The sequence below is a fragment of the Antechinus flavipes genome, chromosome 4 (assembly GCF_016432865.1).
Source record: "Antechinus flavipes isolate AdamAnt ecotype Samford, QLD, Australia chromosome 4, AdamAnt_v2, whole genome shotgun sequence".
NCBI classification, from domain to species: Eukaryota; Metazoa; Chordata; class Mammalia; order Dasyuromorphia; family Dasyuridae; genus Antechinus; species Antechinus flavipes.
The window spans coordinates 189,594,639-189,617,063 of record NC_067401.1 but is presented as its reverse complement, the minus strand read 5'-3'; the positions used below and the strand labels follow the sequence as shown (position 1 = coordinate 189,617,063).

Genomic DNA, 22,425 nt, shown 5'->3' with positions numbered 1-22,425 from the left:
CAAAGAGTTGAATATGACTGAAAAAAACTGAATAATAACAAAAGCTAGCTTTTATATAGCATTTTAAAATTTGTAAAGTGCTTTACAAATATGATTTCATTTTATCCTTACAACAATCCAGGGGAATCAGTGCTATTGTTATCCCCAGGTTACAGATAAGGAAACTGAGTCGGAGATTGTGACTTGACTAAAGTCACACAAGTGGCATTCAGAATGAATTTCATAGTATCATTTTTTTCTTTCTATATATTTACAAATAATTTATGTAATAATGAAATTAATTATTCTTTGAATATTTAATATAATTCATTTGTAATTCTATCTGGTCTTGTTTTTTTCCCCTTTGGGAATTATTCATGATTTGATTTAGTATGTTATCTTATTGTTTTCCTTTTCTTTTTTGAAATTTTTTTTTTCCTGAGGATATATTAAATTATCTGTTTCTTTTTATTAACCTAGATATTTTATAGTTTTGGAAATATTCATCCATTGCATCTAAGTCTTCAATTTTGTTATCATATGAGTGATCAAAATAGATTCTAATAATTTTCATTATTTGAGTGAATTATTTTTATTTTTAATATTTGGTTTTTCTTCCATAGAAAAATTAGCTATCTATTTATTTAGTTTTTCCTCCCTGGAGAGCCTACTTTTATTTATAGTTCAGTTACATTTTTGCTTTCAATTGTGATAACATTTTCATGATTTTTATAATTTCTGTTTTTGTGTTTAATTGTATTTTTTGATTTGTTGCTTTTCTAGTTTGTTTTTATATACTTGATTCATTGATTTTCTCTACCCCTCACTCCCTTTTGTGGATGAATGTGTTCAGTGATACAAATTTTCCCCAAGGGCTGCTTTGGCTGTATCCCAAAAGTTTAGGCATGTTGTCTCATAGTGTCATTTTCTTTGATGTAACTATTATGTATATGATTTATTATTACTCATCAATTTTTTAGGATTCAGTCATTATCCATTTAAATTTTAATCTTTTCATGAAAGAATTCTTCCCTCAGTAAAGAATGTTTACTATTACTGCTTCTCTGCATTTGTGGATGTGGTTTTTATACTTCAACATATTATTCCTCCTTTGTGTTTTATTGCTTCAGCTAGACTTTAAGGGTCTTGAAGTCCAGGATTATATCATTTATCTCTGCATCCTTCAGTCTTGAGGGGCTATAGCTCTTCCCAAAGAGGTCCCCTAGTATTCTAGGGATTAATGTTATCAGCACAAATTCTTTTCCTTTTAGATTCTGCACAGAATATCCTCCATGACAATGAGTTACACTTTTGTCAAGCATATCTTTCTCTATTAAATGTCTCATTTGGTGCAGAGAATCAAAGAACTGGTGAACAAAGATATCTCTCTGGCTCTATCTATTGAAGAAATTCTTGATGCTCAAATGAGGTCTGCCTAACAATTCATATAATTAAAACCAAGTAGATAAAGTATGTACCTTGCCCAGAGTATGATATGCCATTGGACATAGACTTTCAATGCTCCCACACTGTTCTCTGCTTCCAAAACTCATATTTTTTTTTAACACCAATATCTTTGATGTTAAATACATTGTAGCTGTGGCCCATGGAACATCATTCTTTCTTTCTTTTTTTTTTTTAACTAATTATTTATTTATTTAATAATAACTTTTTATTGACAGAACCCATGCCAGGGTAATTTTTTACAACATTATCCCTTGCACTCGCTTCTGTTCCGATTTTTTCCCTCCCTCCCTTTACCCCCTCTCCTAGATGGCAAGCAGTCCTATATATGTTAAATATGTTGCAGTATATCCTAGATACAATATATGTGTGCAGAACCGAACAGTTATCTTGTTGCACAGGGAGAATTGGATTCAGACATCATTATTTCTTTAAAAAAAAAAAAAAGAAAGAAAAAAAGCCCCAACCCCAAATAACAATAACAAATTCTCCTACAATTCCACCCCCCAAAACTGGATGGTCTAAAGTAGTGGTCCTCAAAGTGTAGTCCGAAGAATTGTTGGGGTCTCTGAAACCCTTTCAGAAGGTCTACAAATTCAAAATCATTTTTTATTTCTAATATAGTAAATAGCTATAAATATAACCCATGTGAATAAAAACTCTTTGAACAGATCCTCAGTAGTTTTTTAATTACATGAAGATACTGAGAACAAAAGTTTGAGAACCACTGGTCTAAAGGATAAAAGAAAGAGAGAGAGAAGGAGAGTCAGGGAAGGGAGGGAGAGATTTAGATAGACTCCAAGAGATTAACACAAGGATTATAAAAGATAATTATCTAAGAACTATAGGTTTGGAAAAGTTACTGGGCTAGTCATGAAAGAGAAGGAAAATGGATGATTGAGTCCATGTGGCAATGATGGTGTAAGACTGGATTGGGATGAGCCCATTGAAGTTGTAAAAGCACTATAGGGAAAGGTGTATCCTGAGTGAGCTTCATAATTCTGATCCTTGTATTAGTGCTTCTGGAAGTGTTGATCACTTACCATGAGCAGATTCCCGTTGCTCCAAGGAAATTAGAGAGTAAACTGTCATTGGACAAACAACTACTAGAGACAGATGTGAATGTGGGCTGGGTCTTTCAAAAACTAGGCCCTAGATATGCTAAATGCTGAAAATTGATTAAATTTGCAAATTTTGCATGAGAAGGGCAGAGTGAGAGCTTCTGGGTCCCTCAGTGGAGATGATTGATAATAGAAGAAATTTTCTGTATCAAAGATGATGGCCCTTGGTAAGAGAAGCACTGAAAGTTTCCTGAGCCAATCCAAGAAGTTGCACTTGACTTCATCCAAATGGTATTCCAGTCAGGGGAAATATATGGCCTATACCAATAATTTTCCAGACTAGAAGGTCAGAGTTCAGGCTCCAGCAGTGACAACACCTGGACAGTGGTAGCACTTATAGTAACCCTCAGTGTGTCTGGGCTAATAGAATAGAACAATTTTACTACTCTGTTCAGGACCCAGAATACAGGGGCATCATTAGGCCCTAGAAGAGAGGAACATCTCCATGGGAGCAAGTTGCAGCAGACAGGCTGGGCAGTGGTTCAGACCTTGGCAGTAGTAAAGCACCTGTGTAAACATGGGGTAGCAGATCCATGGGCAGCACAGTGAGCAATGACTATAGGCCTCAGGAGCTGAAGGCAGCAGAATGGGCAATGGCACATGTCTCAGTAGCAAATAGTGACATAGGCCCCAGTGGACTGAGCACAGGCAGAGGCAATGGTAGGGGCAGGTCTAGTATAGTTTTTTGCTTATTGTAAACAGAGATTGAAGGTCTCTTCAACTGGGGATCTTTGGTTATGTCACAATCAATTTATTGGCTCCCAGCTAGTCTAACTAATAAATTGATTATTAATTACTCAGAAAAAAGAAAAGAAAATTGGAATTGATGAAGACTATTCCACATTGCAGTCCTTATAGTACCCAATGGTCATTGGACAGCTCTCTCTCTCTCAGGGATGATTTGGAGGACCAAGGTTGTTGGGAGATGGTTTGCTTTGTGAAAGGTGGGAAGTGAAATTTTCTACTTAGTCCCTTTGGACTTTTCCAGTTCAAACTTAGAGGGGCAATCCTTTAGCAGAGGTCTCAAAGAAGGCAAAAGATTTTATATTCCCCTTCCTCTTACTCAGGGCATCTCCAGATTGCCACGCTGCCATAAGATCCTCAAGGAAGGATCTCAAACAGTCTAATTTTCTGATCTCTCCCATCAGAAATATTATCCACAGACTCAGTTCTCAAATGTTTACTATACCTTACACAGTACTCATTCCAATGACTCTAAACTGTGCCCTTTCCCCATTCCTCAAACCCCTGATGAGTGGATTGAAGGACACTCAATGGGTGCTGGTAAAGTGAGGATTCTTAGTGCTGATCAAGGACCAGGCTGTATACAAGAAGGTAATGAGCTCTTTACTACAATTGATCTTGAGCCACGATGTGGATCAGTGACTATAGGCAGCTTTGATGTTTCTGCTGTTGCTCTTGCTTAATGTCATTAACACTTTATATTAATGTAAATTGCAAATATTTATCATCCATCACAGATCAGATTGTTAAACTCCTTTACTGGGTCCTTCCAAAATGGGGAGGCAAAGTTTTGGATTTCTAATCTTTGTTTTCCATATTGTTCACTCTTTCTGGGAGGCATTAGATTGCTTGTTTTTTGCTTTTGTAATACAGGTATATTACCATGAAGCATCTGTATAATGGGATTGCATGTGGCAAGGTAACCTATATGATAGAAATGAATAGGGAAAGAAGAGTAACAAGCCCCTATAGTCTTCCATTTTTTCCAGATTTCTGACTTACCAATAAGAATAGTCTGGGTGAAAATTTAGCCTTCAATTTACAGATCTTTCTTTTTCTTTCCCTCTTAGTACATTGGGCTGGCTTGGGAGACTTCTGATGGTTATTTGTTTAGATTTGTGAGCTCCCAGGAAAAGCTGTTTCCTCATATGGAGAAGAAGAAAGGAACAGGACATGAAATAAACCATAGTGCAAAACCTATCCTGCTCTCAGATTCATACCAACCACATTTATTACTTAACCCAAATCCTGGTGGCTATCACTATTGAGCCCTAGGATCTTCTTTCCTCAATGAATTCAGTGTCTGGTTTTTCTCTCTGGCCCAAATCGTGTTCTCATTCTAGGGGACTTCAATAGATACTACTTTCCCAGTTTCTCACTTTACTTAATTCCCATAATCTACTTCTAATTAGATGCTCATACCCTTGATTTATCCAATTCTATGTTCTTTGTTTCTGAGATTCTTTTATCTAATTATAATGTCCTGCGATTCCATGTTTTACTATGCTTTACAACTCCTAACTTTGTTCTTCATACTCACTATTGTTATGGCCAGCACAACACATATGAGCTAGTGGTGGTTGAAAATAAGGAGAAAGAGCTGCTAATAACTCAACAGAGCCATTTATTGAGAGAAATCATGTTTCTTATATCTTAAAATCTTGTTACTGTGAAAGACATTGTTCTGGAACCAACCCTGATTTCTGTTTTCTATGATCTAACTCTCTGAAGCGTATTATTAGTTTTTAGGGACTCAATCTTATTTAAAGTTAACAATGCTCCAGTAATTGTGCCAGGCTCTTATGTTTTCCCATGATTTCAAGCTTACATGCAACCTTGATTAATCTTAGGAGGAAAGGAACATCCCAGTTACCAAAGTTTTTAGCTTCCTGGGAGTTCTCTACAACTATGACATCCATTCTTCTATTCTTCAGTTCTTTCCCAGGTTATCAACCCTGTGCTGGCTTCATTTTTTTTCCTTCTCCATCTCCACTCCTTGATGAGCTAATTCAGTCTTCTATTATCTTTTATTTTGAAACCCCTGGGCTCCTTTCCTATTGCCAATCAAGCCTTGACTAACCCAACTCAAGATCACTCCTATCATATACTTCCTTTGTTTCTGTCCTGGCTGGACAGAGTTGGAGGAAATCATGAAACCCTGATGATTTGAATGCGCTACAAATTTATATTATCTAATCTCAATTGACATTGTACTGATGGAAGACTCATAATCTCATTTCTCCAAAGGAGATGTTCTCCTTTGGAGAAGAGATGTTTTAAACTTTCTCATCTCTCTTCAAGCCTTCCATGATTTCCTTTCCCCCACCTATCTGGACTGAGGACTTTCATACATAGTTCACTGGAAAAAAAAAAAAAATTGAGCTCATTTGTTGAGAGCTCCCTGTTCTTCCTTGCTTCTTATTTTATCTCATTCACTTATGTTCTTTTACTTCTATCTCACATGGATATGGCCTTTCTCCTTCTCAAAGCTATCCCCTCGATGTGTACCCTAGATCCTAACCTTTCAACTTTTCCAGCAGATTTCACCACTCTCATCCCCAATTTCTTTCCTTTTCTCATCTCTCGTTAATTACTGACTCCTTCCCAACTGCTTAAAAACACGCTCATGAGTCCACCATTCTTAAAAAAAAAAAAAAAAAAGTCCTTACTTGCTTCTTCCGTTCCTATTATCTATTATTCGTATTTATTCTACCCAACTTTGTTAAGTTTCTTAAGAAAACTGTTTATACTGGTCACTCTACTTCCTCTTTCATTTTTCTACATCTTCTGCAATTTGGCTTCTAATTTCATTATTCATATTTGAAATAACTCTTCCAAAATTACCAATGATCTCTTTAATAACAAACATAACCACCTTTTCTCATACTTACCCTTTCTGACAGCAGACTTTGGCATAGTTAATTAACTTTTCCCATAAGCTCTCCTTTCTGGTTTTGTGACATTCCTAGTTTTCTTCCTATCTGTTTGATTTCTCTCTCATTCTCCTTTGCTAGATCTTCATTTTGATCACATATTAACCACGAATGTTCCTCAAGTCTGGGATCTTCCTAAAGTACATATCAAACCCTTCCACCATCCAATAAACTGTAGTAGTGTCCTTCCTTTTCATTCCCTCCAGGATAAAATATAAACTTCTCTTGCATTTATGCCCTTCATAAAATGGTCTCTTCCTATCTTTCCAGTCTTCTTAAACTTGGCTCCCCTCACATAATCTGGTCTATTTTGTTCCTTGAACTCCATATCACATCTCTGTAGCTTTACATCTGTTATCTCTCCTTCGTGGAATGATCTCCCTCCCCCTTTCTTTTTAGCTTCCTGACTTCTTTCACATTTTAGTTCAATTCTTATCTTTATTTATTGATTCCCTCCCCACCCTCATCTAATGTCTATCACATTTAGATGAGATTATTTTTTAATCTCTTCTTTATATATCTTGTATGTATCTGTTTAGAATGTGAGCTTTTGAAAGCAGAGACCATTTTCGTTTTTCTTTGTCTCCCTGGAGCTTTGTTCAATTCCTGGCCCAAGATAAGTACTTAATAAATGATTTTTAAAAACCTGATTATTTCTATCCCACACTAGATAGACAACATATAATATGCTCCGGACATCATTGCTTCTCTATATTTCATTTCCTCAGTTTCCACATCTTAGGCATTTCCTACTCATGAGCCCTTTCCTTCAAGGTCAAAGTCATTGGCTTTAAGTTTGCCTTTACAACAATCCAAGATCTTCCTTGGTTAGAGAAAGCTGCATCTCAATAGATAATCCTAACCCCATTCTTACTTTCACATCCAAGATTTTTGGTAGAATTCTAAAAGGTTGACAATATCTGCCTTCAATTCTTAGTATCACAAAATCTCAGGGATGAACTTTAGGGACTATCCAGTTCAACCTATACCCACATTTGTACCTCTTTTACAATGTCCACAATAAGTAGTCATCCAGTCTTTTCTGGTAATGGGGAATGCATTATCCCAGAAGTAGCCATTCTACTTTTGTAAATTCTTCATTGTTAGGAAGTAACATTTATTAATCCTATCCCAGTTATGGTTCTGAGAGTAGAAGTTGTAATGCTGGGAGCATACTTGTCCCCAGAGCTGATGTCCAAAGCATCCAGAAAACAATATGAGTTCTCAATGACATATATAGACTACTCAGCTACAGGGGTAGAGCGAGGCTGGGGCGCAGTCAGAGCAGGGAGAGCAGAACAGACTATCAATCTAGTTCTGACAGGGTTGGGGCAGGCACCAGACATTCTGGTAAATTGGGATAAAGAAGAACAATGACAGGATAGGGGGTAGGACCATAAATTCTCGAGAATTTAGGAGGATTTAGGAGCCAGGAAGTCTGAACCCCCCCTTATCTTGAAATTACACATTGACAATTTATAACTTTAGAGTTAGTAGTCCTGAGTTATCAGTCTTAATGAACCAGAGGGGGATTTACAACTAAGGGGATTGAGGCAGAACAATCAGGGAAACTGAGGCAGAACAATTTAGAGAAACTGAGAGCAATAAAAGGAAACTGTGGCACAAGTTTCCTCCCACATTTGGTGAAAGGTAATTCGGCCTTCCTCCAGTATGGTAAAGGAACATGGAAGGCAAGTGTGAGAGTCCGAGAGTAACAAAATAATAAAATCAGATTAGAATAGTGGTAGTAGTTTATATTAGGAAGAAGCAGTACAGAGTAAATTGGAATAGAATTCATTGGAATGGAAATAGTAGTGTAAAGTGGAAGTGAGACAAATGGAACAGATTACAGCCTATTCTGCCAAATTCTGTGGGTGGATCTTTGGGCCCTGAAGGGGAAGGCAGGCAAGGAATAAGTCTTTTTTGTTTCTATTCCAGCCCACACTTCTAGGTTCTGACCTCAACACTCAGGAATGCTTCTTAGAAACTATACAACATCTGGAGAATAGAGTGAGGAGGCTGGTGAAGAATAATCCACAAGGCTACACAACTCCACCCAGTCCTAGAGAGGAACTGGGTGCAGACACCCTCTTTTTTTTGGTGACATCTGAAGGATACCCTGCCCATACTCTCCTTACTGTCCCTTGTCTCTTCCCTTTTAGTTCTAACTACTTACTTCCAACTACCTTACTACCTCCTCCTTACAATTGCCTGAGGTTACCTACCTTCTTAGCTCCTCCACCATCTCAAGTATATATAGTGAAAGAGTCTAGAGAGACATTCATCCTCAAATCCTAGGAGTGGGGGAGGGACTAGTAAAAATTGGAGGGTGGGGGTAGGAAAGAGACAAATCAGAGGGGAAGCAGACAGGATCCAAGATTAAGTGGAGAGAGCATCCCTAATAATAATAGTAACAGAGCTAAATAGTGCTTTACAATTATATGGAAAGCTTTTTTATAGAGGAACTTGCTTAAGGTATTTTTATACAGGTATTTTTTATCCCTATTTTATGGATAAAGCCTCAGAGAGGTTAAGTAATTTGCCCAAAATTCTCTAATGTTTGTTTCTTTTTTGGAGAGAGTGAGCTATGAGTACAGAGCTTGAGTTATCTTGGGGATAAAGACATTCCTTATGTGAGGATGAGAGGACGGGGGAGGGGGAGGAGATGGAGGAAGTCAGAGAAGCAATAGGCACTTGGATTTGTGCCCTCCTCCCTCCATACACTCAGGTCCTTTGTTTAGCTTTTTAGGTTTTAAGAGACAGACACAGATAACAGACTAAGGACAAAAAGAGAAAGAAGCACAGAATGACAGGCAAAGAAATAAATTATTAAGACAGAAAGATAAGATAAGACCGAAAGAGAGAATATTTGAGACAGAGAGTGTGCGTGGGTAGAGAGAGAGAGAAAGAAAGAGCTAGATGAAGAAAGGCCAATTAGTTTCCGGGGGGCAAAAGCAAGTTTGTGTTGCTATAAATTTTGATTGAAATTGGACCTAACAAAGCAATGTAAATGAGAGACTGAGATGGGGTGGGGTTAAAGGACTAGAAAAGGCCTCTTCTCTGCAGTCTGGGTTTGGGCATTCCATGATTGAAAAGGAGCTTATTGACTTGGTTCCCAGAAACTACCCTCCCACTGCCAGACTGACACTGCAGGACATCTCCAGTAAGCAAAAATGTGTCGGGGGAGGGGGTGGGGTGACTTGTTTTGCAGGGAGAGAATGGACCTAAGAGCCCAGAAGAGGAACCTAAGCATCGCTTCCTTTGCTCTCTCCATTTCTGATGCTTAATTCTTCTTCAAAACTATCTGGTTCTTTCAAGGACTCAAGAAATTTCTCAATGTATTGTTCAGTGGTGCTGACATTTTTATTTCCTTTCTGAAAAATAAAAGGCAACAAAATAAAACCAATATGGGATGGCTCTGGGGAAACTATGGTGATATTGATGTGGTTTGAATGATCTCAATTCCTGCTGGTCAAGAGGTTAATGGCAATAAGAGGATTCCCTTCCAGCAAAATCTAAGCGTCTTAATAAGAGAGTTGTTAAGAAGCCCCTTTAAATCAGCCCCAGGTTTAGAGTGAAAGAATTCACTCATTCCCGAATTATTAGTTGCAGAATGTAAGTTTATTATTAGATAGAAATCAGTTTACCAAGAGACTGACTTCTATAGGGGGAGACCTGTTGGAAAATGGAGTTTTGGCACTGAGAATGCTTTCTCCGTGGGCAGAAGGGTCCTGGCAAATTGCTTAGTCCATCTGCAAAAACCTTAGTTGAGAGGTGTTATATTGTGTATCTTAAGTGAGGGCTGGGACAGCCCAAGCAGATCAGACCAGGTGGGGGCTGAGACAGCTCCGATCAGGATTCCTCAATTGAAAGAAAATTTAGAATTTCTATGGGAATTCTCTTATTCTGAAAGGTTTGGGCTCTATCTGGACTCCTTGGAGCCTGGGAGATACTGATCTAAGGGGACATAATCTCAGAGTGATAATCTTAAAGGGAACAGTTCTCCTCCCCCTTCATCATAAGAACAGAAAGCATCATTATCAAGGACCCAGAAATCTGGTTACCTCTCCCTCACTAGACTGAGGTTTCCTGCTCACTCATCAGGGAGGGAGCATGTTAAATGGCTACTCCCTTCGTTAGTACAGGGCCACCACCTCCCCTAATTAACCTTATTAGCCTCTTGTTCACTCATGGTCAGGGCCACCCTTGGTGGGGAGTAAGAGAAGAGTGAGTAACTGAATCCTGTTTTCATGGGGTTCACCAGCCCAGTTTCTTCCCAGTAGTCAGGGCCAGTCAGTGTTTACTCCTTCTAGGCAAATCCTGGCACTCCTTCACACTCACTTCCTTTCAGGGACCCAGGCCTCTCACATGCCTTTATGCTCTATGTCCCCAGAAATTAAACGCTATCCTGGCTTTACTACCTTCACCACAAGGCAAGCCTTTTAATCTCCTTTCCACTGCTTTTTCCAAGTTTTTCCTTTCATGAGGGGTCCAAACATCTGTCACTGATGAGGGGAGCCTGAAACTGAAGAGAGACCCCAAAACTCTCAAGGAGAAAGCCTCCTAGGATCAGTACCACGGGCTTCATTCTGTTATCATGAGAGACAGGCACCACCCCCATTGATAACACTCACGACTGATTAAATTCTCCATAGAGGTAAAGCTTAGTTTACACACACCCATTCAATTCTAAAATTCTCCATTCGAATCGTAGATTCCGGCCCAGCCCCAAGCTCTAGGATCTGCCTATAAAACTAAGTACCACCAACAAACCTCTTTACAAAATTTCCTCTTTGTACTAGGGGTTTTGGTCCACTAAGAGAGTCTCTTAGTGATATTCAGAAATAAACTATCCTATTCTTTGTCACAGATAACTCATCAGTGAATTCTTGTCACTTGGACTCCTCTGTCTTTTTTTTCCTTCTTCTCCAAGCTCAGGTTCCGACGTCATCATTACTACTTACCTCGCCTTTTGCTTCCTAATTCTACATTCCCCTCAAGAATTTTGTCATCCAAGCATAATTGTGAAGAAAATATCTTATAAGCCATTAAATAAGCAATATATAAATATAAATATCACTACTCTCCTCAGATACCCAAGCACCTAACCTATAGCCATTTCTCTTGGGGATAGGGAAGCAACACGGTGATTCAATAGCTTGAATGCCAAACCTGGAATCAGAAAGACCAACTTAAAATTTGGCGTAAGATATTTGCTAGCTGTATGACCCTGGGCAAATCACTTAACCTTTATTTTTTTTTTTTTCTCATCTGTAAAATGGAGATAATAATAACACCTCCCAAGGTTGTGTGGAGCAAATGAGATAAATATTTGTAAAGTGCCTAGCACAGTTCTTGACATAATAAGCACTATATGGATGTTAGCTATTATCATTACTCTCTGCCCTCCCTTTTCTCATCCACAGCATCCAGGTATCGGGTCCTTAGCTCTGTTCCTGGAATCCTCCAGAAAGAAGAAAAACTGAATTCTCATTTTTCAGATGCCTGATTCTCAAGAGACAAAGGGGAATTAATTGGCAACTATGTATTATGTGAGATAAGGGGTGAAGAGGTCAAATACCTGGGTTCTAGAAGGAGGCTTAGGGGTTTGGGGTGGAAGCCTGAAAGGGGTAAGTGAAAGCCTGGAATTACACCTGGATCACATGTTAAGAGTGGAAGTCTAGGAGTATACAGACAATGTCACCAATCAGGTCAGGGTGCTCAGTTCCAAGTTAAGCAATTAAGGTAGCAGATGCAGCCAAGTCAGGTGAGAGAAATTGTTATGAGCCCCATACCCATATGAATGTCCATACCCTGTGTTACCTGATTCCCAACACCTCTGCTGAACTAGCAGATGCTGCAGACTGATTAGTCTACCAACTCTTGGCCACACCAACCCACTCCAGGGCAACTTCCCGCCCCCTGCCTTTCCTTTCTTCTCCTCCCCTCTCTTTGGGTGACTCCTGCCTGGGGAATGTACAGCCCTGCCATAAAGGACCCAGTGTCCAGAGCTAACATCAGTCAGAAAGCAAGATGGGCATGACTTGGGCAGCCCAGATGGGGCAAGGGAAGGGTTGCCCACTCACGCTGATGGTGTTCTTGATGGTTGCCCTCCTCCTGCCAGGTAGGAGACAAGGGAACTTAAATGTTCTTTTTGAAAGCAGAAGGTATTGCTGACTGGGAATGAATGGAGATCAGGGTACTTGGGTCCTTCCTACTTGAGAATTAGAAAGAGACTGAACTCCTTACTATTTGGGGAAAGAGGCTTAGTTCCTGGGAATGATGGGATGTGGCACTGGAAGAGAAGTAAACTAGTGATAGAAAGAAGAGAAAGAGATAGGAAAATGAGAATTAAGATTATATTGTTTGGCAGGATTGTGTGTGGAGGAAAATTAGGGACATTCAATCTCAGGAATAATAGGGAGGGGAAGGAATTGTCAGAACTAAATCCCACAGAGTGAGAATTCAGGAATGGACCTTGGCAATTGAGAAAGGGAATGGGTTTCTTAGGGAAGGGTTAAATGGGTCTGAAGAATGGAATCAGATGACAATGGAAAAAAGGAGGCTGGATATTTTACAGAACAGGAATATCAGAAACCTGTATGAGAATTTTGGGGTAGAAGTTAAAGTCTTTAAAGTATGAGAGAAACAAAAATATCCCATAGGACATCAAGGGATAATGGAGATTTGGAGAGAAAGAGGAAAGCAGTGAATGGAAATGCTGATACTCCTCACAATAATCTATTTTAGACTTCATAAAGCATCTTCATGTGCATTATTGTTAGCATTATATATAAATAAATAAATAGAAATTTGTTCTTCATGACGGGGTTATGAGGAGGTATGATTTATCATGAAGAAATAGATACTAAGAATCTATTCTTATAGATGTTCAAATGAATTGGGGACAAAATGCAAAACTTGAATGAGGTCAGGTTCTGATTCCCCAAGGGTCATGGGAGCTTCAGAATGTTTATTTCCTGAGTGGGGAGAATAGGGATGCAAATGATGGAGGAGTGGTATTTTTGAGGGCCTTAATCTCAATAGAGGGAGAAGTTTCAGGGCATCCCTGTGGGGGTGTCTTTGGGTGTGGTATCTTGTCCAGCTGGTAACTACAGGTTCTGAAGCAATAGACCTAGAAGCTCCTAGGTCCTAGCCCATCCTAACTTTACAAAAAATTAGAAGCAGGATATCAGAAATCTATCTTTATTATTATTATTATTATTATTATTATTTATTTGCATTCATTTCTTTTTTTTTTAATTTTTTTATTTTAATATCTTTTTATTGATAGAACGCATGCCAGGGTAATTTTTTACAGCATTATCCCTTGCATTCATTTCTGTTCCGATTTTTCCCCTCCCTCCCTCCACCCCTTCCCCTAGATGGCAAGCAGTCCTTTACATGTTGAATAGGTTACAGTATATCCTGGATACAATATATGTGTGCAGAACCGAACAGTTTTCTTGTTGCACAGGGAGAATTGAATTCAGAAGGTATAAATAACCCGGGAAGAAAAACAAAAATGCAAGCAGTTTATATTCATTTCCCAAGAAATCTATCTTTAAGCCAAAGGTTTACTCACTTGTATTAACTTATTTTCTCTGACCCTCAGTTTTCCCTTTTTTCCTCTCTCCCCCATCTTCTCCTTGGTGTTGTGGCTTCTTTTTCTTCTCTTAGTCCTTTCACATGTTAGTACCCCTTCTACCTTATCTCTCCCTAGGTCTCCTTTGCTTCCTCTCTGTGCCCCAGTGTCTCTGATCTTTCTGTCAGCCTTCTCTCATACCTTAATCTTTCCTCTACCCTTCTTGCACCCATCCCTTCTTCTCTGTCTTTCTGTTCCATAATATCAAAGTTGAATCTGTCGTTTTATCCATCTCTCCCTTATTCTGCCTACTTCAAAACTTCTGAAGGCCTGTCACTTCTCAGCAAACAAGAGATCAAGACCTCTTAGTAATGTTAGTAAACTTTTGGAGTGTGAGGTTGGGAGGGGTGATTGGGGAGAAAAGGGGAAGATTCAGAGAGGTGATTGTAACAATATTAAACTAAAACTTTTATGATTCTACTGAACTTTCTTTTCCAGGAACCCTGGCTAAGAGCATCCGGGCCTTCTCTGATCCCTGTAAGGACCCTACCAGAATCATCTCTCCTAATGACCCCTGTATCACAGGGAGTAGGGGCTTCAGTGGCTTTGGTGGTTCCAGTGGCTCCAGTGGCTCCAGCACTTCCAGTGGTTCCAGCAGTTTTGGTGGTTCCAGTGGTTCCAGTGGGAGTTCCAGTGGCTCCAGTGGCTTTGGTGGTTCTAGTGGTTCCAGTGGAAGTTCCAGTGGCTTTGGTGGTTCTAGTGGTTCCAGTGGAAGTTCCAGTGGCTCCAGTGGCTTTGGTGGTTCTAGTGGGTCCAGTGGGAGTTCCAGTGGCTTCAGTACTTTCCACGGTTCCAGCAGTGGTTCAAACAGTGCCAGTGTTGGTTCCAGCAGCCCCAGTGGTTCCAGTGGGAGTTACAGTGGCTCCAGTGGTTCTAGCGGTTCCAGTGGGAGTTCCAGTGGCTTCAGTACTTTCCACAGTTCCAGCAGTGGTTCTAACAGTGGCAGTGTTAGTTCCAGTGGCCCCAGTGGTTCCATGGGATCAGGGTCCTTGCAGTATAGTTCCTTTCAGTCTGGTTCTAACCCTATCGTATCATCTAGCTGGTCATCCCAGTCTGGATCTGGCTCCTCTAAATCGGGCTCTGTCATTTCTCAGGCTTCTTGGATATCCTCTAGCGGCACTGGTGGCAGCCCTGTTTCTGTCTCTGGTCTGGCACCCTGTGGTCCAGACAATCCTTATTCACACTGTAGTGGAGGACCTCCTCCAGTCTCCAGTTCCCAGTCTATATCAGGGGGCCATAAGCCTGTAGTAGTGGTGGTGGAACAGCATGGTTCTGGGGGCAACCGGATAGTAGGGGGATCTCTGTGCAGCAATGGAGGGCCTCCTGGCAAACCTTGTCCCCCCATCACCTCATCCAATTCCTATGGTAGCTATGAAGTGGTAGGTGGGTCCTCTAACAATTATTTGATCCCAGGTATGACCTATAATAAGGGTAAAATTTACCCTGTTGGCTACTTTTCCAAGGAGAACCCCCCCAAGGGTTCTGTAGGTGTCCCCAACTTTGCTGCTGGGCCCCCCATCTCTGAGGGGAAATACTTCTCCAACAACCCCTTTATTTCCAGCCATAATTCTTACCAGTCAGGAAACGCTTCTCCGCTAATTATTTACCGGCCTGTGGGTACTGGTGGTGTCCAGACTGGGAGCTCTGGTAACTCTGTGCTTCAGCCTTGTGGGTCTGGTTCCCAAATTTCCGTAGGGCCCTGTTCTTCCTCTTCCTCTTCCTCTTCCTCAAGCTCTGTGGTTCACAGTGGGTCTAGCATGTCCAGCAGTTCCATTTCTTCCCATCCTTGTGGAAGTGGTTACCAAAGCTCCAAAGGACCTTGTTCCTCTTCTAGCTCCGGCTCCCTTAGTAGCTCCAATGTGATTTTCCAGCCTTGTGGGAGTGATTCTACCTCTTCTGGCAAATCTTGTGGGTCTCTGCTCTCTTCTTCCCTTGGATCCAAAGGGAGTCAGAGTTTTGAGGGCTCCCCTCAAGTAGATCCTTCAGCAGGGGCCAAGCCCTGTGGTTCTAGCAACTCTGGCAGCATCCCCTGCCGTTCCATTCGTGACCTCCTGGCCCAAGTGAAGCCATTGGGGCCACAGTTGGCTGACCCTGAGGTTTTCTTGCCCCAAGGAGGGCCCCTTGAGAGTTCCTGAGTGCATATACAAGCACACACATACTCTTCCATCACCTTGGCAGTATAAAGATCTCAACATGATACTGGCTCTACTTTCTATCCAAAATTCAAGAGATATCCCAATATGGAAAAAGTTTCTGTATCACCTTGGTCCCCCCAACCCCACTCCCTTCATTTGTCATAGTCAATGAATTTCACCCTTTGATATTCTTCCAACCAAAAGGATCTGTTAGAAAAGTAATTAAGCTTCTATTTAGACAATTATTCATCTATTCCCTCCCTCCTGTCAAAGATACAGTTTATTCCTCCAAAGTGGTGGCATCTATGATCTTGGCTATAAGTCAAGCATCCCTTCTATCAATCTCTCTTACAGCTCCCACTTCCCAACTTCTTTTCAAGTCCATTTGGGTCAAGCTTAATTTGTTACTTGTATATCTCATTCTACTGCTTTGGATCTTAAAGTAGTAGAGTTATTTTATCACCTTGACAGTGAACTAAATAGTCCTTCATGTACCTGGGATAGATGTTGGAGACCAAATGCATCAACTATATCCATTCCTACCCCTTGTTTCCCAGCCAACTCACTACCTAACTACTCTTTCCTCAGACTTCAGAACTGTTCTGGAGAGGAGCGAGTATTCTTAGAGAATGGAGACAGTTCCCCACTGTCTCTGGAGCCTGGAACTGATGATAGATCAATAAAACATATACCAAATTCCTACTTTGTGACTTTGTGATCCTCCTAATGTAACTATGGTTCTCTTTCGAGTTCCCTGCCCCACTCTTTCTGAGGTTACCTGTCCTCTATACCTCTCCAAAAAGTCTCAAATTCTTTCCATTTCCCCAAAAGTTTATTAACCCCTGTAGAGACTCTCTTGTCTCTCATTCCCCTAAAGAGGTAAAAAAAAAAAAAAAAAAAAAGTTCTGTTTTCTTTAGAGTGTCTCCTGTCTCCCTACAAAGGTTCTCTGGAGGTCCCACCATGAAGTCACTTTGCCTCTAGAGACTTCATTCTTATCTGGGGCCAAGAATGAGATTATCTGTGTTCCAGATGGGGAAAATCCATAGGGGGATGAAAATAATCACAGAAGCCCATTCCTAGCCAATGAACAGGAGACCCAGGGTGCTGACATATCCCAATAGTTCGGAGTGGAAGACAAGAAAGGTAGAAACACTTTAGGGTAAGGGTGGTTGAGTAGGAAACCTAGATTCCAGGTCTAAATAAGAAAGGTCCCAACCACATGATGAAGCAGATTGTATCTTGTTCCTTCTTCACCTGGCTTGGTTTGACCCATTCTCCTCACTCAGTTCTAGAATAATCTCCCTCTCAAAGGGAAACTTTTTTTTGTCTCAAGAAAAGGAAATAAAATTGTTTCCTTGAAGAGGGGATGGAAGAGTGATTATTCTGCAGGAAAAGAACGTTTTGGGGAAGAAAGAAGGATGGTGGGAGAAGGAAGAATAAGACTCATATTCTAGGAAGAAAGGACTAAGATGTAGGAAGTATATGGGAAAGCCTAAGTGATCTGTGAGAGGTAAAGGAGAGGGATAGGATATGTGTATGTGAGAAACACATACATACAACCCTCCCCTCACTTTCTTGTGCTCAATAGAGAAGAGGGAAGGGGTGACAAAAATTGAAGTGTCTTCATATCCAGGGTAGTAGGAACAGGAGAAAGAGAGGGTGCTCTGGGGGTGAATTGGGGAAAGATTCTTCTGTTCCTGGTGTATCGCCATGCCAAGCTAAGAACTGAAGGGTAGAGAGAAAGCTCAGAGCTGGGTCAGATTGTGGGAAACGCCCTGTTCTTCCTGCAGCATCCAAGTGACAAGTGCTTACTGTGACTTGGATTAGGAATCAGAGAGGAATGTACAATTTATAGTCTCCAAAATCACTGACCTAGCCTGTTCCTACACTGCCACCTCCCTTTCCAAAAGGAAGATAAAGAGCCATGTTTGGGACAAAGAGACCTACCCAAATTGACTACTCAGAGATCACTCATAAAAAGCAGAATTATTTATTAGAATCTCGAGAAGCAGGCTATCCAATTTGTGACCCGAAGTTCACAGTAGGAGAGCCACTCCCTTGAGAGTGCTCACAGTTTTTATACATTTCAGACAATGAACCCCCCAAATCCCACCCTCTCTATGGTGTGATTGGTCACATAAGTCTCTATTCCCCTATTTGGTCAGTGGAATGTAGTAGATAAGGTGATGTATAACTTCCTCACCAGTATCCTTCTTTGGACAATGGAATGTAGTTCAGGCCTTATCTAAAATCACATACTTCTGGAGAAGTCAAAACTGGGGTTTTTAAGGCTTCAATTAATTTAGCTAACAGTCTTAATATGTGCTTGATCTGTAAGTTCTTCACCTTTTCCACCAGCCAGCCACTCTTGGAGTTATAGGAGAAAAATAAAAGGTGCAGAAGAAATGCAGAGCCACAGCACTCAGAGTTCAGCTTTCCTGGGTCTGTTTATAATCAGTTTTCATCTCCCAGGTATGGGATCTTCAGGCATGAGGTTTGAATGCCCTCAATTCCTGATGATCATGAGGTTAGTAGCAATAAGAAAGTTGTTAAAAATCCCCTTTAATTGGCCACAGTTTTTAAAGTGAAAGAATTCACTCATTCCTGAATTATTAATTGCAAAATGAAAGTTTATTGTTGGATAGAAATCAGTTTGCTGAGAGACTGACTTCTATAGAGGCAGAATCCTATTGGGGAAATGGAGTTTTGGCACTGAGAGAATGCTCAGTGGGCAGGTCCTAGCAAATGGCTTGGGCCATCTGCAAAGACCTTAGTGAGGGAAGCTGATATATGTGCATCTTGGTCGGGGCTGGGACAGCTCTAGATAAGACCAGGATTCCTCAACTAAATGAAAATTTAGAATTTCTAGGGGAGTTGATTTGCCTCTGAATAGTGTTACTTCTCTCATCCTGGGAGGATGGGCCTCCTTAGAGCCTAGGAGATCTTGATCTCTGATCTCTGAGATCAGTAAAGGGGGCACAGTCTCACAGTGATAATCTTAAAGGGAACTCAGCTTCAGTAAAGGGAAGAGTTTCCCTAGCAGAGGCTGTAGAGAAAGAATCCAGGTCTTTGGACTAAGGGAATAAAGAGGATAGTGGCTTATTCCTGAATCTCTGGGGACAAGTAAAAGTTGGGAGGGGGGGGCAGAGTGAACATCAGAGTTCCAAAGAAGTGGGGGTGAAGATCTAAACTAGGATGCTAGATGCCTAGGTCCCTATAGGAAACAGGAATTAGGGGTGTTGTGCCACAGTTCTCTTTGATTATCCTGACTCAGTTTCCCTAAATTGTCCTGCCTTGGTTTCCCTCAATTGTTCTGCTCAATCCTGCAAAACTACCCCTCCCTCTTAATCAATCATCAGAATATTTGATAAGGATAAAAGATCTTATATTTTAGAATATCAGACTACCTCTTCCCATCCCAATCTATCAGAATATCAGATACTATCTTATCAAGATGTCTCCTCTCATCCTGTTAGAACCAGATTGATAGTCCCTTCCCGCTCTCAGTATTCTGACTCCTCTCCTGCCTCAGTCTACTCCCTATGTCTGAGCCATGTATATATATATGTCATTGAGACCTCACATTGTCTGCTGGATTCTTGGAGATGATAGTCTCATTCAGCCCTGGAACCGAACCATGGATCCATTTGGTCCCAGTAAATCTCTCCCTTTCAAATAAAATATTAAATATTCTCTAATCTCTATCTTGTCTCAGTTTCTCCAGCATTACAGGGGGAAAGCTCTGAGACCAGAAACCTTTGCTGTTTTTTTAAATCTACCTTGCCTCCTTCTTCTCCTTTACTTTATCCCATTGGGGTCCCCAGCTTTCTCTGCCAGGAACATTAGCCAGACTGATAAACAACCTTGCAGGACTTGGAATCTGATTCCCTGCTTTCTGAACACTTTCATTGGTAGACTCCTTGGGACTCGCTATTCCTAATCATCCTTGGCTCAAACCAGATCCTCTGTCTGGCAGTTTAGGGACTATTGTTCTTTTGGGGCCCAATAACTCTCTGTATGACCATTCTTGGTAGTCTGGGAATTTGGGCTCCAGGCATCTTTCCTGGATGAGAATGCATCAGCCCAGGGATCCTTGGCTCCTGACGATAATTGGCAAACAATGGCTTGCTCATATGATGAATTTCTACCTCACAATTCTTCCTTCTAGAGCCACATGCAGAAATCCCTACCCAGCACCCTCCTTCATCAACTGAATTCTTCAGAAGCTTTTGCCTAGTCATCCACGAGGAATTTAGGACATCAATTCAGGGGTGTCTTGAAAGAATGAGAGTCTTGGGACTGCTTGGGGAGGTAGACTAATTAAACTTCCTGAGGGAAGCTGGGGAATTAGCAGTCAATACCTAGATACTAGCTGGGGGAACCATAATCAGTATCCAGGAACTGGCTGGGGGGTAGTGGTAATAATAAATGCCCAGGTACTATCTAGGAAGGGGTATCAATCAATATCCAGATACTCTCCTCTTTTTCTAGACTGAACTCCTGGAAATAAATGAGCTAAACACTTAGCGCTGATAAACTTTTGAGGGAATATAGAAGAGTCAGTCCTTCTGTAGAGGGTAGAATATTTCTAATTTGATTCTTGTCTCATAGGCTCCTCCCTTAGCATCCAGAAACCCTTCCATTATAATGCTTTTCTTCACTTTTTTTTTCTGGATCAGTTCCTTCTCACTAGTGGCATAATTTAGTTCCACGCACATTTTTCAGGAGAAAAAAATTGAGACCCAGTATGGGGTTTACCCAGGGCTACAAAGTGATTAAATGGAAGACTGAGGACTAGAATCAAGAGTGTATTAGACCCAGTTTTCTAAGGTGAATTTTTATTTACCAACTTCAGGGCATCAGAGCTAAACATAAGTCTTGATTTATTGTTTTCTTCATTGTCTCACTTAGGAAAGTGAGGGGGAAATTTTTAATAAAGCAGATGAAATTTAAAATTCTTTTTTTGGTCAGTAGAGCCAACTTTGTTCAATACTTCTCTCTCTCCTTATTTAATAGACATTTATTAAGCACTCATTCTGTGCAAGGAACTGTGATGAAAGAGGGATACAAAGACAAAAATGAAATCTTTTCTGTTTGCCCAGACCCTTCTCCAGTACTTTGTCTTTAAGACTGTCTTTCATTTACATCATATATATCTATTATATACACAGTTTATTTGGGCAATTCAGTGGTGCCATAGTGCACAGAATCCTGGGCCTGGCATGAGGAAGATTCATCTTGAATTCAAATCCAGCCCCAGACATATCCACCTGTGACGTAGTGCTTAATAAATGCTTGGTGACTGACAGACTGAAATTGTCCCTGCCCTCTGCCAGTTCTTATGACTAAGCCTGATTAAAAACACAAAGTAAATATGAAGTAATTTCTAGAGTGGGAGTTAGGCTGTAATGACTGCAGGGCTTTGTTGGAAGAAAGGGTTATATCTTCATTTTTTTAGTCAACAATGGTCTCTTTTTTTCTTTTCTTTTTTTGCATCTTTTAGTCTAGGTTCTACAGCCTTCTAAATTAGATTCACAATCACTCAGAAGGGTTCAGGCAGTTGGGGTTAAGTTAAGCCCAAGGTCACACAGCTAGGAAGTGTTAAGTGTTTGAGGCCAGATTTGAACTCAAGAACTCCTGACTTCAGGGCTGGTGCTCTATCTACTACACCAAGTAGTTGCCCCTGTATCAGATATTCTTATTTAATCTTCCCAACAATTCTGGGAAGTGGTATTATTTATAATCTCCAATTTATGGTTGAGAAAATAGAAAGTGATTTCGATGGGGGAACCCTGAAGCTGTCCTCTGACTTTGGAGGGAACTATTGAGAAACTCTCCTTGAACTCTGAGAAACTCTCCTGTGGGAGAAGCCTGCCTCAGAATCAAGATAACGTGGCTTTATTCTGTTCTCTTGCTGAGATTAGCTACATGCTCTATTGAGTTGAGTCCAGAACCACTCCTACTTAGCCGGAACTTAAGTGGTCCCATTTAGCTGGAGATCTAAACTTGATATTTCTATTGAGCTGAAAATTGTCTCAGGATCACTCCCAGTAAGTGGTCTCATTCAACCAGAACTCTAGGTCTGGGGACAATGACAACCTGAAGGAATCTCAGTCAATTGAAACTTCAGTCTCAGATCTCTTTAAAAGGGCAATTTGGGGCTCATTTCTTTGCAGCAGCCGGAAGTAGGAATCATGGCATGCCAAGGGACCTCTCTCCCTTTGGCACAGCTGCCTACCAGGATCCCTGCCTGCTGTGAAGAGACATTCTCTTTTCAGTGATAACCCGTCTCTCTCTGCCAGGACTCCTTGGCTAGACCTTTACTTCTCTGTCAGGACCTTATCACTGAGGAAATCAGTCTCTTAGCAAAAGCTGGCTTATTTTTGCCAGTCTAACTTTTCAG

General features: G+C 40.7%; 1 protein-coding gene across 1 annotated transcript; it reads left to right on the top strand.

Moving 5' to 3' along the window:
* Window positions 1–12,250: 12,250 nt before the first annotated feature.
* On the top strand, window positions 12,251–16,723 carry CDSN (corneodesmosin). The gene is made up of 2 exons (XM_051996181.1): window positions 12,251–12,365; window positions 14,325–16,723. Exons 1-2 carry the CDS (start codon window positions 12,275–12,277, stop codon window positions 16,019–16,021), a joined length of 1,788 nt encoding a protein of 595 aa, XP_051852141.1. The 5' UTR covers window positions 12,251–12,274; the 3' UTR covers window positions 16,022–16,723.
* Window positions 16,724–22,425: the final 5,702 nt, after the last annotated feature.